General features: G+C 54.7%; 1 protein-coding gene across 2 annotated transcripts in view; it reads left to right on the forward strand.

Annotated features, from left to right (window-relative positions):
- Window positions 1–16,632, forward strand: part of Tpcn2 (two pore segment channel 2) — a 30,150-nt gene extending 13,518 nt beyond the window's left edge. For both annotated transcript variants that reach the window (XM_048458260.3, XM_048458261.3), the window contains 17 exons: window positions 651–716; window positions 1,568–1,632; window positions 2,139–2,239; window positions 2,707–2,788; window positions 2,930–3,016; window positions 7,937–8,056; window positions 8,185–8,244; window positions 9,153–9,281; window positions 10,013–10,062; window positions 11,726–11,825; window positions 12,404–12,475; window positions 13,037–13,110; window positions 13,476–13,557; window positions 13,682–13,764; window positions 14,280–14,361; window positions 15,075–15,169; window positions 16,017–16,632. In XM_048458260.3, coding sequence (XP_048314217.2) covers window positions 651–716; window positions 1,568–1,632; window positions 2,139–2,239; window positions 2,707–2,788; window positions 2,930–3,016; window positions 7,937–8,056; window positions 8,185–8,244; window positions 9,153–9,281; window positions 10,013–10,062; window positions 11,726–11,825; window positions 12,404–12,475; window positions 13,037–13,110; window positions 13,476–13,557; window positions 13,682–13,764; window positions 14,280–14,361; window positions 15,075–15,169; window positions 16,017–16,095 — 1,427 coding nt within the window. In that variant the 3' untranslated portion in view covers window positions 16,096–16,632. The remainder of the gene's footprint in view (window positions 1–650; window positions 717–1,567; window positions 1,633–2,138; window positions 2,240–2,706; window positions 2,789–2,929; window positions 3,017–7,936; window positions 8,057–8,184; window positions 8,245–9,152; window positions 9,282–10,012; window positions 10,063–11,725; window positions 11,826–12,403; window positions 12,476–13,036; window positions 13,111–13,475; window positions 13,558–13,681; window positions 13,765–14,279; window positions 14,362–15,074; window positions 15,170–16,016) is intronic.
- Window positions 16,633–17,472: the final 840 nt, after the last annotated feature.

Here is a 17,472-nt window from a genome sequence, read left to right on the forward strand (position 1 = left end):
TTAGCATGGAGATATGATACTGGGGTCTCCCTCTCTACCTTTCCTCTCACCCCTTTGTGTTCTTGGTCCCTTCCAATCCCTTCTCTTTTGGTTCCCTTTGTCTTTACCCCCCGGGGACACTGGAAGTGTGTGGCAGTATGTGGTGCGGTGGCCTTGGTCAGTGGTTCCTATGGTGGCCTCTCTGGGGCCTGGCCACACTTCCTCTCACCACCCAGGCTTGCTGTGAGCTGTGTGCCATGCAGGAGCACCAAATGTGAGAGATTCCAGGTCTTACCTGGCAGTGGTTGGGTACTGCCAGGTCCTCCAACTACTCTAGCGTGGGCTGTGCGTGGATGGGAAAACTGCAGTCCTGGTATCTGCTGGTCTTATCCTGGTCTCTAGGAGACCTCCCCTGAGGGCAGCCTGCGATTCCCATGCCAGAAGTGCTGTGCACCTGACCCTAAGCCAGTCACTGTGGGGAGAGCTGTGTAGCTTGGGGTGTGGTCACAGGCAGGCCCTTCAGTGAATGGGGGAACGTCTATCCCAGAGGGTACCAGTAATGGAACATGAAGTCCTCAGTCCCTCTGGGAAGGCAGATGATGCAGGATCAGGGTGGAAGTGGGGCCAGGGGCTGCAGTGTGTGGTTAGCCTCTGACTTTCCTTTATCTCAGTGATGATTCCTGCGTATACCCAGAACCGGATCTCTGCCCTCTTCTTCATAATCTTCACCTTGATAGGTAAGTGCAGGTGGGTCTGCGTGGACACCAGACACTCACCCATGTGTGACACGATCCCCCTGCTTCTCGGCTTGCTTCTTCCTGGAACTTTGCCTCCGTCTGCCTGCACCCTGTAACTTCCTCTCCCCCACACCCCTTAACTTGACTTTAACCTGTTTTCACCTTATAGCTTTACTGCAGTTCATCCCCTACACCTTCACCTTCAGCTGACTTCTGTGTGTCCCTACCCTGTGATTCCACCTCAGCCTGTCCTGCCATAGCTTCACCTCAGCCTGCTCCCAACTTATCCTTCATCTCCGCTTGTCCAGTTGTGGCTCCATCTCAGCTCCCCACCCTGCTATCATTACCTCACCATGCTCCCCATATAGCTTCGTTGCTCTGTCCTGTCTCCTCAGCATGGCCCCTCTGTATACCGCTGACACATCCTTCATCCCAGCCTAGCCTATTCCTGTAGCTTCACCCCAGCTCCCCATCCTGCACCCGCGTATGCCCCCATGCCACCTGTAACTTAACTCAATCTATTTCTCACCCCAGCTCCAGCTTAGCCTGCCCTCTCTGCTCTTCCCCTGATATGTGACAGTTGCTGCCCCTGTCTGTCTTCCTATCCTTGACTAGGGATGCTTGGCCTTATCCCATTGGGTGGACACAGATGCAGGAGTCTGGGGTTGTATGTGTCCCCTGTTATGAGGCAGAAGGGAACTCTGGGAAGTGACCGTGGTTGCTCATCTCCTGCTCCTGACCACCATGTCCAGGCTGGCTGAGCCCCTTGAGCCTGGGGACGGTTGTGGCGTAGCCGCTGCAGGCTCTGCCCCGCTGGCCTCTGGTCAGGTGCTTGTTTTGTACTTTCACAGGAAGCTTGTTTCTGATGAACCTGCTGACGGCCATCATCTACAATCAGTTCCGTGGCTACCTGATGGTGAGCCACCCTGAGCCCTGCTGGGCTGTGCCAGAGCTGGCCCCAGAGGCCAGGCAGGGTTGGGCCCTGAGTCACCTGACCCTGTGGGACAGGGAGCTGGCTTGCCACAACTTGTGGACCAGCTCAGACACACTGTCTCTGCTATGGGTCATTTCAGGAGCAGAGGTATTGCCATAGCTACCCAGGGTTTCCTTCCTTGCCTTTTCACACCAAGAGGAAAACACCCCGGGGGTTCAGCTCCTGGGGTGTCTGATCTGCACCCTAAATACACAGAAAAGAAATGCAGACCTTGGAGGCTTCTATAGTGAGCTATGGTCAGCAGCCATCCCTGCCTTGCCTTGGCTGGGCTCCGTCCTTTGAGGACTGTTCCCTATAGTGGTGCCCAAGGAGTGAAGGGCTGGCTCCCTAGGCTCCCCCTTAGCCCACTGCCCAGGGCAGGGTGGACGAGGATAGAGATGTGTGTGGGAACTGCCAGAGCTAGGTATTCAGAGCCATTCTCTTTACAGAAGTCTCTACAGACCTCGTTGTTCCGGCGGCGGCTGGGGGCCCGTGCGGCCTATGAAGTCCTTGCATCCACGGCAGGGCAGACTGGAGCCACCCCTGAGGCGTGAGTGCTGGGTGGGGTCCTCCTTCTGGGAAGGGGAGCTGGGTGCTCACTAGGGGTTTCCCGAGTAGCCCCTGCTGACTGGCGCCAGACTGGATATTCCATTTGGAGCTGTGTAAATGCCAAGCCCTCAGTGCTTCCGTTGTCCCGTTTACCCTCGCCGGTTAGCCCACTTGTGTCTAACGCAGGCATCCACACTGCCAGGTGGGCAGAGAACGGAGACAGACAGCTCTGGTGTGTCACTGAGAAAGTTCTGGGCTTGACCGCTCAGTGGCAGCACAGCCTGCTGTCCCTCCTTCCAGGGGCGTCTCCAGGGGATCTCAGGTGGGGCCTGTAGGACCCTTCAGCTCACCCCACGTTGGCAGCTCACCAAGTCTCCTTTCCACTCAGCAGGGTGGATTCATAGCCAAGTTCAGGCCGGGCCAACAGATGCTGGACATGCTCACTGGGGTGGGGTTTCTTTGCCACAGAGTTGGGGTAAATCCTGAGGACTTTCTGCGAGTACTTCAGAAAACCCAGCTGCACAGAATCTTCAAAGAGGCCATCATGCAGGTTGCTGCTCCTCCTGGGTCTGCCCCAGCTCTTGTTGGGTGGGTCGTCAGCCCAGTGCTCACCACCCACAGGTCGGGAGGGGCCCAGACATTGGGCATTGCTCTCCCATTGCCAATGGCAGACCTGGCTTTTCTTCTACAGAAGGTGCGTTCCTATGAAGGCCGCCCGATGCTGGCTGATGAATTCCAGAAACTCTTCGATGAGGTTGACAAGGGTGTGATCAAGGAGGTAACTAGGTCTGGCCCGTGCCACCTGTCCAGTCTGGGCTAGTGGGGTCTCTTTTCCCATTGTTTCTAATGACCCCTGCCGGGACTTGCCTGCCCTGGGGTTCCTGGATTGGCAGTGGGAATCCTTTGACTCTTGACAATTTGGGCTGAATTTGTTGGCTGGAGACATTTATCATTTGGGGAAATGGCCTGGGCAAGCCTGACCAGAGGAACGTACCACAGCATTCTTCTGTCTGACACAAAGCCCTTTGGCCATTCCTCTGGGAGGTCTAAATGCTGGCCCTTTCCAAGGCCTTTGCCACTCAGTCTGGACGCTTGTGCACTGTCCCTTGGGAATCTTGGCTTCCACTTCAGCCCCAGTCAGAGGAAGAGAATGTCTGCACGTTCCAGTGTGGGTTTCTGGGGTGAGCGGCCTTGCCAGGCATAGCTCAGGTACCCAGGCAGGCAGAGGGACTACTGTCCCTGCCAGCCAGCCCTGAGAGGACCAGGCAGGGGCCAGATGTGTCCTGCTGCTTGAAGCCTTGACAGTTTCAGAGCTGTGTGACCTGGCTGCTCAGCCTGCCTTAGGACACACCTTAGCCACAGCAACAGACATTTAATCCCTCACGTCCTAGAAGCTGGAAGCCTGAGATGAGGCATTCCCGGACCAGTACCTCTCAAGGCCTCTCCGTGTGGCTGGCCCATGGTGGCTTCAGGTGGTCATCTTCTCTGTGTGTGTCCCCAAATCATCTTCTTACAAGGACATAGTCAGGTGGAATAAGACCCTCCCCAGCACCCCACCTTCACACGGTCAGTCACCCTGGAAAGGCAGTATCTACAAATGCATCACATTCTCTAGGAATAGGGCTGAGCTTGGGTGGAAAATTCCGTGGCACATGAAGAATCAGCCCATCCTGTTAGCTGCTCTGGAGGGTTGTCGGCTTACGTGACCTGGTCGCCCTCACAGATCATGTTTTTGTCCTCAGGCCTCCCCAGGCCTTCAGGAGGCATGCCTTTATTGCTAATGTCCTTGGGGGTGTTGCTTCTGCCCCCACCTTGGGACACAGGAGTCTGGTGAAGGTGATGTATCAGCAGGGAGCACTGTGTATATACTCTGCCATCAGCCCTCTCCTCGGACCAGGTGGGCACTGAGGTGTCAGAGGGTCCCCTCGATTTGAGGCATGTGAAGCAAATGCTGTTGGATGCAGACTTGCAGCGATTAGAGCCTGGGAGGCTCAGGTGCTGTTTTCCAGCCTGGGAAGGAGGTCTGCTGCCTCAGGAGGCTGCTGTGAGAATCCATACGGGCTAGGTTTGCTGTCCTTCAGTCTAGGTACAGTCAGACCTGGCAAGAGAACTGTCTCCATCTAGGTTCTGTTCCTTGGTCTTACCCGGTACCTGCTGGGCTGCCCCTTCTCCCTATGCCGGGGCTTGCCAACCTCTGGGGAGCATAGCAGATGTCAAACTTGACTCCTCTCTCTCCCACTGCCAGGGTATTCTGTCATCTACTCATGAGGAGGTGTTTCTTGTCGCAGTGCTGCCAAGGAAAGACACACAGACTGTGTCTAGCAATCGAGGTTCAGTAGAGCAGGTTCAGGCAGGGGACAGCCTAGCACTTGAGCCATATCCCTCCTCTGGCCCCTTTCCCAGCTACTTTTTGGATTCTTTGAGATGGAGTCTTCCTGTGTAGCCATAGCTGTCCTTGAACTTACTACGTAGCTCGTAGCTCGGGCTGGTCTCGAACTCACAGAAACTCACTGTCCTTGCTCAAAAATGCTGGATGGAGTTAAAGTAATACACGGCTGCTCGGCTTTCCCAGTGACTTACCTGCTCTGTGTCCCATGCTCTTACTGGTGGTCCGAGATCTGAAGACTAGGATTGGGTCTTGAGACGTGTGCTCGAATCTGGAAGTTTTGAGAGCCTTGGGTCCTTGCCCTGATAGTATATACTGTCTCTCTTCCCTCCAGAACTGAGTGAGTGAGTTCAGTTATTTGGGGATTGCTAACTTTAGGGGCAGCCCCTTCAGAGGTGGCCTGTTGTAGGCTGGTGCTGTGGCAGCTTGCATGATCTGCTTGTCTATCAGCAGAGGGCTGAGTGCGTGCTGGTGGGTGCAGGCGCTGTGCAGCTTCCAAAAAGTCCTTCAGTGAGTGTAGTCACCACTGTAGATGTGAAAGACTAGAAAACCCTCTTCACTTCCCTCCCCAGAGGCAGCCTCTGTCACGTGGGCACTAGTTGGTTCAGCTCTCAATTGCACAGGGGTGTATGGCTATGTTCTGCTAAGTCTGAACATGATGGAGGTGCTGAACCTCTCTCAACAAGGTGTCAGTGTGCTTGCAGTCAGGCGGAAACCACAGGGGAGTGTAAACAAGGCCCCATCCCTAGGAGGAAGTCTCAGAGGTGATGAAAGACTTGTGTAGAGAAGGAAGAGCCCTGGGGCTGAGGGACAGTGCCCGAGCAAGGATGATCTTAGAAGGGGACCTTCCCCAGCCAGACTCAGGCCTCGGTGGAGAAGTGTGGCTCATACCTGTAGAAAGAAGGTGGCCCAGAGCTCTTTGGGGAAGGTTTCCAGACATCGGTGGAGAATGTGGCCGAGATTCCTGGGCAGAAGATGACCCAGGTCTCTGGGGAGCAGACCTCTGGCCTGCCTGAGCCAGCACCGCTCTGTGGGCCATTGGCAGCTGAGAGCATCTGTACTGGGAGCTGCAGGGGCCGGGGTGTGCAGAGCGCTAAAGGGCCTCTGGGCAGCCAGCCCCTACACACCAGCTCACTGTCAGTGGGTCAGGCTGAGGCTCTAGGGTGCCAGGACTACATGTCTGCAGAGTCACCAGGTGTCCTGATGCCACACCACTGCACGATACCTGAAGCTGCAGGGGCTGCGCACTGCTGTCTTGTCCTGTTGAGAGCCACCCTATGCGTGCTGTAGATAAGCATGCTGACAGGCACTGTATTCACGGTGGAGCTGGTGCTGACAGTGAATCAGAGCTGAGAAGTAGCACCTGCCTTTTGAGGACCCTCCCCAGAGGAGTCATTCTGTTCAGCAGAGTGTGTTGGCATCTTCCCGTGGACAGCGCCCTCTGCAGTCCTGGGCATGCTTGTCCCTGATAGGGAGTTCAAGTTTGAGATCTTTTCGTGCAAACCACTCTTGGTGATGAACTCTCTTTCCTGCACCCTGCTGGTAGCCTTAACCATTTTTCACTTGGAACTGTCACGTGAAATGTGGCCTTTGCTAGCCACGGAAGAGGTCAGTGGTTCCGTTTCATAGAAACTTATGGTGTCTGTGTGGTGGTATTCCTACCCCTGGGTGTAGGTGGAAGTTTCTGTCCTACCAGCTGCTCCCAAATAAACTCACCGAGGCTTATATTAATTATAAGTGCTTGGCTGATAACTCAGACTCTTGCATTTAAATCAACCCATATTTCTTATCTACACTCTGCCACGTGGCTTGGTACCTTTTCTTAGTTCCCAGTTTGCTTTTCCCTGCGTCTGCTGGCAACTCCTCTGACTCTGCCCTTCTTCATCCCAATATCCTTAGTTTGGTTGTCTCGCCTATACTTCCTGCCTGGCTACCAGCCAGTCAGGTCTTTGCTAACCAATGAGAGAGTCACACATACTCACAGCGTACAGAAGGATTATCCCACAGTGCCCGGGGAAGCGGGAGCATCCTCTCTGCCTCCTCAGGGTGGACTCGCGCATATCAGACCGCTCCTGTGGTTTGCTGCATCAGTCTGCTGTGCCACCTCCCACTCTGTCCCTGTCCCTGTGCCAGAGGTGTCACAGGAAGTCATGGACCCCAGAAAACACTGATCTTGTGAGGCCGCCCTCCACTGCTGTCCACTCTGGATGACCACAGTGCCCCTGGGTTTGTCATTTTGCTGTCCTAGCACTTGGTGAGCCAGCTTTAGGAATGTCTCACAAAGTATTGCCCATTCAGTATGCCTTTAAAATTTTGGTTATTTGTTTGTTTATTCATTTATTCTTGTTTTTCAAGACAGTGTTTCTCTGTGTAGCCCTGACTGTGCTGTAACTCGCTCTGTAGTCCAGGCTGGCCTCGAACTCGGAGCTCAGAGATCCGCCTGCCTCTGCCTCCCAAGTACTGGGATCAAAGGCGTGCGCCACCACTGACTGGTGCAATTTTAATTTTTACTGTATTTTATGTACTTTTTGTGTAATGTATGTGCGTACCACAGTGCATGTGTGGGTCAGAGGACAATTTATAGGAAGCTGTTCTTTTCCCACATGGGTCCTAGGGGTAGATAGAGCTCAGGTCATCAGGCTTGGTGACAAGGCCTTTATCACACATAGTTTATGTGCATGAGGGGTTTGTCTACATGTATGTGTGGATACCACTTGTGCGCTTAGTCTCTGTGGAGGTCAGAAGAGGGCATTGGGTCATCTGGAACTGAAGTATAGATGACTGTGAAGTACCATGGTGGTGATGGGAACCGAGCCTGGATCCTCTGTGTTCTTAACTGCTGTGCCATCTCTCTAGCTCCCAAGCATGCATTTTATTTTTTAAACTTTTTTTTTCATGTGTATGGGTGTTTTGTCTGCATGCATATCTGTGCACCATATGTGTGCTGGTGCCTCCAGAGGCCAGAAGAGGGTGTTGTATCTCCTAGGACTAGAATTATAGATAGTTGTAAGCCACCAAGTGTGTACTGGGAATTGAACTTGGGTCCTCTGGAGAACCAGCCTGTCCCCTTAACCACTAAGCCATCTTTTCAGTGCCCCCTCCCCCTGCAAGCATACATTCCAAATGACTAATGTGTCATGGTTACATACTGGGCGTTAGAGATTTAGATCATTTAGCTATATAAAGGTCACTGTGATTAGGCTCTCATGTGTTTGGGATTACTTCTGAGGCTAGATGGGGCAGAGCAGGAGGTAAGGTTGGAGGATGTCACCTGCCTCACCACAGCTCTGAGAGTGTGGCTTCCCTTTGTAGCACCCGCCGAAGCCCCAGTACCAGTCTCCGTTTCTGCAGAGCGCCCAGTTCATCTTCAGTCACCGCTACTTTGACTACCTGGGGAACGTCATCGCTCTGGGAAACCTCCTGTCTATCTGTGTGAGTGGGGCTTACCCTGTGGTGGTGTGGGAGGCCCTCTCCTGCAGCCAGCCTTCCCTTGTGCCCGCCTCCCCGCTAACACTGCGACTGGCCACAGTGGTAAGCCGACCTCCTCTGTGGCTCTGCAGGTGTTCCTGGTGCTGGACTCAGACCTGCTGCCCGGGGAACGTGATGACTTTGTCCTGGGGGTGAGTTCAGGGGCGTCTGCTGGCCTGTGGAGCAGTCAGATCTGCCAGGGACTGAGCAGTGAGGAAGAGGAGCAGGGCGGAGACAGAGTGGCTGAGTCCAGAGCAGAGATCCCTCATGGGGATGGAGGCTCTGGTTAAATGGGCAGAGTGCCTGGGTGGGGACTCCCATGGGCCCCTGCTTAGAGGGGTGGGAGGCTGAGGGTCCTGGGTCTTGTAGAGAGGAGAGACCAGCTGGGCTGCAGTGCTGACTGGATCCTGTGGGCTGTATGGCTTCAGGCTTTGGGCCTTGCCTCCAAGAATTAACCGTGATCTCTTCTGATGTTAAAAGGGTCTGTCAAATCCCTTGGGAATTGAAACGTTCCACTTGGAACTTTAAGCAGAAGCCTATTGTTTGTTAGATTCTGTTTGTGACTTTGAGGAGGCTGTCTCACAGTTCAGAATGAACAGAACTGTATACACCTGGGGAGTGAGCCTCCCCTTGGTCTGTCCTGTGTGTGACAGAGTCTGTATGACTCCCTGTAGAGGAAGAGTTGCTTGTGTTTCCTTCCTGGTAGAGGCCATCTTCCTTGGTGAGCTCCCACCCCAAGCTCTCTGTCCTGTTGGGGAGAAGCTTCTGCAAGCTCAGGTTCTCCAGGCAAGAGCTAGCCTAGAACGTTTCCTTTCATTGCCCATTGGTTGGGGAGGCCCGGGTCAGGTGCAGATCTACATTCCTGGGGTGTCTGTGAACCTCAGAAATAGGACAAAACAGGAAGCAGAAATACCAGCGATGCCCTAAGCATGGGGGATGGGGTCCCGGAAGGGCAGCAGCGGAAGTGGGGGGAATGCTGTGGCCACAGGCCTTGGTGTCCTAGGACGAGCTCCAAGGATGCAGCAGGTAAGGCTGGTGCTGGGTTCTTCTGCCTCTTCAGATTTTTGACTACGTCTTCATCTTGTACTACGTGCTGGAGCTGCTGCTCAAGGTGTTTGCGCTGGGCCTGCGGGGTTACTTGTCCTACCGTACCAACGTGTTCGATGGCCTCCTCACCATTGTCCTCCTGGTAAAGTCCATGCAAGCTGGGGTACCTCTCCTGGCAGCTGTGTGAGCCTGGCTGGCAGTTTTGTCTGGGCCCTTTGGGTTTCTAGTGTAGTATAGGTATATCAGGTAGTACTGTGGACTATCCAGGAGGAAGTGGGGCTCCTGGCTTGAGGGATCTAGGGTAAAGTGCGTGATTGGATGCGGGAACTTTGATCCCATTGTGTGCAAGTGCTGCAGGGGCTGGACTTCCACTTCTCCTCCTGAGGGAGGTCCAGCAGGACCCAGCGCTGTCGGCAGCTAATGCAGCCCCTGGCACAGTGCAGCCCGGGAAGTGAGTGTCAGGGGTCTCAGCTACCCAGGATGCCCTTGAGAATCCATGAACTTTCTTTTCCCCACTTTCTGGGAGTGAGGGGCTCACACTTGGTGTGGGTATTACAGCAGTGACCTCAAGTGACATTTCGAGAACCAGTGGCCCCTGAGGACATGCATAGAGAGAGTTATTTGAGCCAGGAATTTTGGTCCATCTATGAATAAGTGGCTTCCGAAGTCCTGACTCCAAAGCCGGAGTGTTCTGGCTGGCAGAAGTCTGACATCTGGATGTATGGGGCCAGGCCTGAACTCTGAGATCCACTGCATGCCCAAGAGATGCACTAAAGTCTTGGGATTCTGTTGCATGCTGCCTGGGATGGCACTGTTGGAGGTGCACCCTGGGTTGGCACTGCTGGACGATGCCCCCTTCTCTCTGTGGTTTAGGTTTTGGAGATTTCTACTCTGGCTGTGTACCGATTGCCGCACTCAGGATGGTATGTGATTGCAGAGAACCTGGGGATACCACCTGAGCAGTGACCTGTCTCACTGCATCTAGGTGACAGATTTCAGTCCCACACAGAGCCCCTGGACACTGGCATGTGCCATTCTACCAGTCGGGCTGTTGGACTGTCGGCTGAGTCTGCCCTGCGTGGGGGACAGGCAGAGATGGACACCGCCCCTCGTTCAGGCAGTCCCCTTTGCAGTGGCTTGCTAGGCAGTGGCTGTCCCTTGTAAGGTATTCTAACTAGTGACCATGTCCCTTTTCCCCTGCCATCCAGCATGGAAAATGTGGCCCAACTCAGGTCTGGGGAGTCTGGGGTCAAAGACTGATTCCTTTGCTGTAGGATGGGAAGATCCCCTTGCTAGTACCTCCCAGCATGTGGCCTTGGTTCATTCCTGTGCTCTGAGTGTCTGTCTATTTTTTGTAAAAAGGTGTCCCTGATTTCCTGAGGTGTTAGGGCATTATTTGAGCCCACTGAGCCCCATTCTTACTGTACTGACAGACTTCTGGGTAGGGTCCCAGGACTTTTGGCATAGCCAATGGGTGTTAGGCTTATACCAGTGCCTTGGTGGGTGAGGCTGCCCTGTGCCAAGGATGGCACATTAGATTGCTATCAGAGGGAGCCAAGACTTGACTAGCACAGGCCTGGGGCCACTTATATCTACTTTGGATCCCCGCCCTACCTTGACTTAGACAGTGACACAATTGGGAGAAACTTCTTAGGGCTGGGGGTTGCCTCTGGGGTGTCTGCTGGGATAGCTTGGAAGATGGGCAGGGACAGTCCGCCCACGTTGCCAGGCAGGAGCCGTGAGAGAGCAGTGATCCTGTTTCTGATGTGAACCAAGCCCTTCTCAAGCTTTGTCCCATCACCTTGGGAGTTGTGAGGGTGACTTTTGGGGTGAGAATGGCTTCAGAGAAACCATAGGGACACTGGAGTTGGGGGATCAGGACTAGATCATAGGATAGGAGGTTGGGCCAGAAGTCATAGGCCCAGATGGGACAGGTCAGTGATGGGACAGAGCCAAAGGTCAGATAATAGGTTGAGGTTGGGACAAGCTTCCTGTCAGTTCTTTCGGAACTGATCTCGACAGATCTGGGACCTGGGCATTGAATACCATCTCTGCCTTCATGCTATGGGGCTGCTCTGGGAGGTGTGGCTGTGGCTGTGCTGGGAGGTGTGGCTGTGGCCGTGGCTGTGCTGGGAGATGTGACCGTGGCTGTGCTGGGAGATGTGGCTGTGGCTGTCCTGGGAGGTGTGACCGTGGCTGTGCTGGGAGGTGTGGCTGTGGCCGTGGCTGTGCTGGGAGATGTGACCGTGGCTGTGCTGGGAGATGTGACCGTGGCTGTGCTGGGAGATGTGGCTGTGGCCGTGGCTGTGCTGGGAGGTGTGGCCGTGGCTGTGCTGGGAGGTGTGGCTGTGGCTGTCCTGGGAGGTGTGACTGTGGCTGTGCTAAGTATGGCTGTAGTTACGGTGTGGCTGTGGCTATGGCTACCTGGGCACTAGGTGTGAGAAGGGTATGGCCAGGCTCAGTCTCCCACCTCCTGGGAGCTTTTTCTGCCTAGTGTCCATACAGTTACTGTTGCTGTCTGCTCGCCCCGCTACCTAGCACCTCTGCTCCCCTGGACCTCCTAACATGGCTCCTGTGTCTTGCTAGGAAGCCCAAGCAGTATGGCCCACTGTCGCTGTGGGACATGACACGGCTGGTGAACACACTGATTGTGTTCCGTTTCCTACGCATCATCCCGAACGTGAAGGTATGCACACACACACACACACACACACACACACACACACACACACCGTGATCTGGGATGGGGGTACTCATCACCAGGGAACACACCTTCAAGCTCCTTTAGCGTTCTTGAGCTGCTGGGGTGGGGTCACTGGATCAAGAGCCCATACTTCCATTTCTTTTAGCTTCTGGGTCACAGAGATGCAAATCATGTCTCCGTGGGCCGGCAGTCAGAGGGTGGCCACAGGTTCTGGATGCCAGGCTCTAAAAGGAACCCGTGACTCAGCACCCCCAGGAGGCTGGGCATATTTGGGGGATATGTGAGCTTGTGTGTGGGTGTGAACGTGTATGGATATGTAGGGTTTCTATATGTGGTGGATGTGTACAGGACGTATGTGGTGTGGGCGTCTGAGGGAGTGTGATATGTGTAGGAGTGTAGATGGCCTTGAGGTGGTGTCCAAGTGTAGATGTGTGTGGTTCGCTATGGAGTAGCTTGTTGGTGCCCCCTGCTCTCCTCATCAGGGTGAGGGTGTGTGTTGCGGAGTGCACTGTTGTCTCCGGGGCAGGAGGAGTCAGACTAAACCCTCTTCCTACCCACAGCCAATGGCCGTAGTAACCAGCACCATCCTAGGCCTGATCCAGAACCTGAGGGCATTTGGTGGGATCCTGGTGGTAAGTCCTGGCTGGGTTGCCTCTGTGGAGTCTAAGTGGCATGTGTCTGGCCTGGCTTTGCTCTGGTGAAGTTCACAGCAGTGCCAGGATGCCAGACTTAGTCCCTTCCTTCCAGAGAGGACCTGGGGTTACTATCCCCAGGGTCCTTGTGGTAACTGCCCGGTCCCTCATGACTCCTGGGTCATGTACCACAGTGAGAAACAGTGAGAAGATCACAAATGGCCTTTTCAGGGCCCACACAGCCCCCATAGGCCTAAGCTTGAGATTTTGAAAGATGCTCTTTGTAGACATATTTCAGGGCTTGTAGCCATGTGTGCCAGGCAGAAGCCGAGATGTGCCTGGGCCTCAGCTGAGGCCAGATGGCCTGGTCTGTCCTCTCTGATAGCAGGCCTACAGCTGTGGAACTTGAGAAGCACCTAGACCTTCTGGAGAGCTAGCCTGGTGCTTCTGGTCTCCCCGGCTTCCATCTTTTAGGACAGGGTCGTCTGTGTGCTCCCCTGACTCCCCTCCTTTGGCCTCAGCCTGGCCCTGTGGCTACACTGACAGCGGCTTCTCCTCCAGGTGGCATATTACGTGTTCGCCATCATTGGGATGAACCTCTTCCGAGGTGTCATTGTGCCTCCTGGCAACAGCAGGTAAGGGACTGACGGTGCCTGAGGGCGTTAGCCTATGGGCACCTCTTTGGGCCCTTTCCCTAAATATCTCTTGTAGGTGTCCTGACCCGGGTCTCTGAGGGTCCCCTTCATGAGGGTCTAGGCTATGGTGGTGCTGCCGTGGGCCTGGGGGTAGAGTACCATCCTCAGAACCTGGAGTCCAAGATCGCAGGAATGGGGGCCTCTTGGGACATGGTCATATACTCTCCCTGTGTGGCTGGAAAGTGGCATCTTCCTTTGCCTTTCCCCTGGGACCTAATAGTCCATGCTGGACTGAAGAGTGGGCCAGTGCTTGGTTGCACAGGCCCCTGGCTACAGCTACTAACCAAGGGACATTGTATCTCCAGCCTGGTGCCTAACAACAGCTCAGCCCCGTGTGGAAGCTTCGAGCAGCTAAATTACTGGTCCAACAATTTTGATGACTTTGCTGTGAGTCCTCTGCCTTGTCCCTCGGTCCAGCTCACCTGGGACACCCCTCTGCCTTGCCCGTTCCCTGGGTTCCTCCTGTGCCTTGTCCTGGGCCCTACTGGACCCGACCTCTGTCGCTCCGCAGGCTGCTCTGATCACACTGTGGAACGTGATGGTGGTGAACAATTGGCAGGTATTCCTGGACGCCTATCGGCGCTACTCAGGCCCGTAAGTCTGTCTGCCCCGGCGCTGGCTCTGAGTTGGGCAGACTGAGAAGGGAAATGGTCCCTGATCTTGGAAGGCTGGCCAAGCCGTGTCCTGGCAGGCTTCAACCTTCATCCACACTACACTGGGAGATAGCCAGAGTCCTGGGCTTATGCACTCTGGGGGTGCCAGTGTGGGAGCAATAAATGGTGTATATTATTGTCTGGGGATTCTGGGGATTTCCATGGGGTGGAGTCCTAGGGGAACAGCGAGGTGATTCATTTAGCTCATAGCTTGGAGAACTTTGACCAGCTCAGCAGAACGGCCTGGGTTTAAGTCTAACTTGCATCTCATGTTAGGCTTCCTCTGGTGTCTCTGGCACCTCCAAGTCCTGGCGTTATGGGGACATTACTACACTCTACACTGGAGTTAGCAGCAGGTCTGATGAGGCCCTCACCGATGTGCGTTGGGAGCTGTTTGACTTTCTGGAATGATCTCACCCAACTCAAAATGGGTCCTGGCCTCCTTGTCCTTCACAGGTGGTCAACGGTGTATTTTGTGCTATGGTGGTTGGTGTCCTCTGTCATCTGGATCAACCTGTTTCTGGCTCTGCTTCTGGAGGTACCAGCTATCTCTGTCCAGGCCTGAGATTGCCTACTGAGCTGTCTAGAGTCTTGGTGGGAGAGTCCCACTACCCATCAAGACTACAGGCGGAAGGGAACCTGGCTGGGGGCCTCTGAGCTGCTTGCCCTGGCTCATCTGTCCTAGGGTGTCTATTGCTACAGCAAAACATCAAAAAACAGGTTGGGGAGGAAAGGGTTTATTTGGCTTACACTCTCAAATCACCGTCATCACTGAAGGGAATCGGGACAGGAACTCAATCAGGGCACGGATCCTGAAGGCAGGAGCTGATGCAGAGGCCATGGCTTGCTCAGCCTGCTTTCTTAGAACCCAGGACCACCAATCCAGGGATGGCACTGCCCTCCATGGGCTCGGCCCTCCCCCATTGATCACTAAATGAGAAAATGCCTTACAGCTGGATCTCATGGAGGCATTTCCTCAGCTGAGGCTCCTTCCTCTCTGATGACTCCAGCTTGTGTCAGGTTGACACACAACACTAGCAAGTACACAGTCTTGGGGTTCTCAGGACCCCAAGCATTTTTGCGGATGGAGTCGGGCATCTTGTTATTTCACGGGTGTGTATCTCATAGGCTCTGCATCCAGATGTCTAGGGTTGAGCTGCTCCCCACAGTGACTGGACTGTGACTGCAGACTGGGCAATGGGTTCTGGCTCCGAAGCTGGTGCCGTACTTATATCTTTCTTCTTGCTCCAGAACTTTCTCCACAGATGGGACCCTCGAAGTTATAAGCAGCTCCTTGTTGGTACCCGGCAGATCACCTATCAGATGTCTGTGGAGCTCATGTTCAGGTGTGGGCCTTGGGAGTGTGCCTCCAGGCGTGGAGCTGACTGGGCGGGGGTTGGGAGAGAGCCTCCATCCAGTCCCCTGGGCTGCCGCTGAACCTCCATCCAGTCCCCTGGGCTGCCGCTGAGCCTCCATCCAGTCCCCTGGGCTGCCGCTGAGCCTCCATCCAGTCCCCTGGGCTGCCGCTGAGCCTCCATCCAGTCCCCTGGGCTGCCGCTGAGCTGGCAAGAGATGCTCACAGCATAACACAACTGTGGACACTTGTGCTTCCACCAGGGACATGGACTCTGCTCTACTTGGGGTCTAGCATGTAGCAGGGACCATCTACCCTCCGGTGTCTTATAGCTTCTTAGATGCCATGGGACACAGCCAGGTAGCCTGAGGAGCCACACCTTCTCCTTTTGTGGCATTATGGAGGTTGTCCTCTGCCTGTATAGAAGAGTGGCTATTGTCCATGGCCATCTGTCATGGACTCCATGTCCTTTCACCAGCGTTGGCTATGTGCCAGCTGCAGTCATGCCAGAGGGTGTGAGGACTCTCGAGGCTTCCAGGCTTTCAGTTAATTCTCTTTGGTGCAGGGGTAGAGTCCAGGCTGTGTACACGGTACTCTCTACATCGAACCCTCCTTAGCCTCCTCTAGTGTGCTCATCACTGCACACAAAGGTTTTAACATCTGCATCTTCCTGAGGCAGGACCTGTACGCCGCTGTCCCCATGCCCTGCCACAGACTGTTTTGAAAGTACCTCCTGGTTGGGGACTGAGTCCTGGGCACTCGTAGACCATGCCTGCTGGCTTTGCTTGCACATCTCTCTCTCTCTCTGAAGCTTTTGTGTGACTGTCCCTACCCTGCAGGGACATCCTGGAAGAGCCCAAGGAGGAGGAACTGATGGAGAAGCTGCACAAGCACCCGCACTTGCAGCTGTGCAGGTGACATCAGAACGGCCTTCCAGCCAGGGTGGCAGGACAAAGATGCTGACCTGGGGCCCATGCTGTGGAGGCAGCAGCTGATAGAGACCAAGCAAGAAGAGACGATGATACCTGGGACAGACCACTCGGGGACGAACCGTGGGTGTTCAGCAGTAGCCACTGTGCAGTCTGTGGCCTTGGCAGGCTGGTGGTTGGCACTACAGGGCAGCCTCCCTTCAGTTGCTGCTCTCCCAAGATGCTCTGGTGAGACTAAGGAGAGAGAGAGTGATTTTGCAAGGGACCTCAAAGCCCAGGAAGTGAGAAGGCTCAGCTCCCCTTGTCCCCCATAGGCTGTCTGTGTCTTCAGCATCGGTGGCCTTTGTGAACCCAAGCCTGCACAGGGCCTGTGGAGGGTAGCTGGCAGGTCTTCGTGGCATCAGGATGGTTTCACACGTCAAGAATGCCTCCGTTTTGTTTCACAGTGTCTGTGAATGCGGTCGGGTGTGCCTGGGGGTGGCGGTGCCAATCATCTTCTGCTTTGTAAAGAATGAGTTTGTTCTTACTCTGTCCTTGCTTCGCTCTGTCCCAGGGCTGTCGGGTAGGGTTGCTTAGTTTGTGGACTACACAAGAGCATCAGGTTGTGTGAGACGTCTCTGTTAGTGCACAAAGTCTAAGCCAGAGGTGGTTCTGTTTTGTGTGTCGTCAGAGTTGTGGCAGGAAGGTAGGAGAATCCGTTAACTCAGGGCACTAAACTGGCCTTTGGTTTTCTCACTTCAGATGCCAGCTCTGGTGGTTGGTGATAGAGTTTGTTGGGGTCTCCAAGTGATGTCTGCCATGGGCATTGATAAGGAATGGGGGCTTGGGTACTACTCTAGGGGCTGTGAGCCCCTGGGTTTTCCCATGGTCGGGAGAAGAATCTGAGGGAAGTGTAATTGAGGAATCTTCAAAAAAGCCAGGAAAGCACAGTACTCAGGCCGTGAGTGCTGGAGAGAGGTGCTGGCTCCCTCCCTGCAGGAGGCTCAGGGTACCCTAGCTCAGGAGTGACTTGGAAATCTTGGTCCTTTTCCTGACATCCTCAGTGTGGGGCCTTTGGGACTCCTGAAGACAGTCTGAGACCTGCCCCTCCCAGAAGGCTGGATTGGAGAACACACCCAATTGTCCTGAGCTGGACCAGATGGGCCCCCTGTAGCAGTGGTGTCTCTGTTCCCGACCTTGACTCTAAGCCTTGAGTGCCACCTGCTGGTGAGATGGCTCTGCTGATGCTACCAAGGCCTGGTGGCCTCTGGGACTCCCCAGAGGCTGCTCCTTGGTCTTCCAGGCCACCTCACAAGTCTCCAGTCCCCTGTCCTCACCTCAGAGTAAGCCTGGTCTGGTGTCTGCCGAGTGGATGGCAGTGCCCTGG

This window comes from Myodes glareolus, chromosome 7, assembly GCF_982192425.1.
Source record: "Myodes glareolus chromosome 7, mMyoGla1.1, whole genome shotgun sequence".
Lineage (NCBI taxonomy): Eukaryota > Metazoa > Chordata > Mammalia > Rodentia > Cricetidae > Myodes > Myodes glareolus.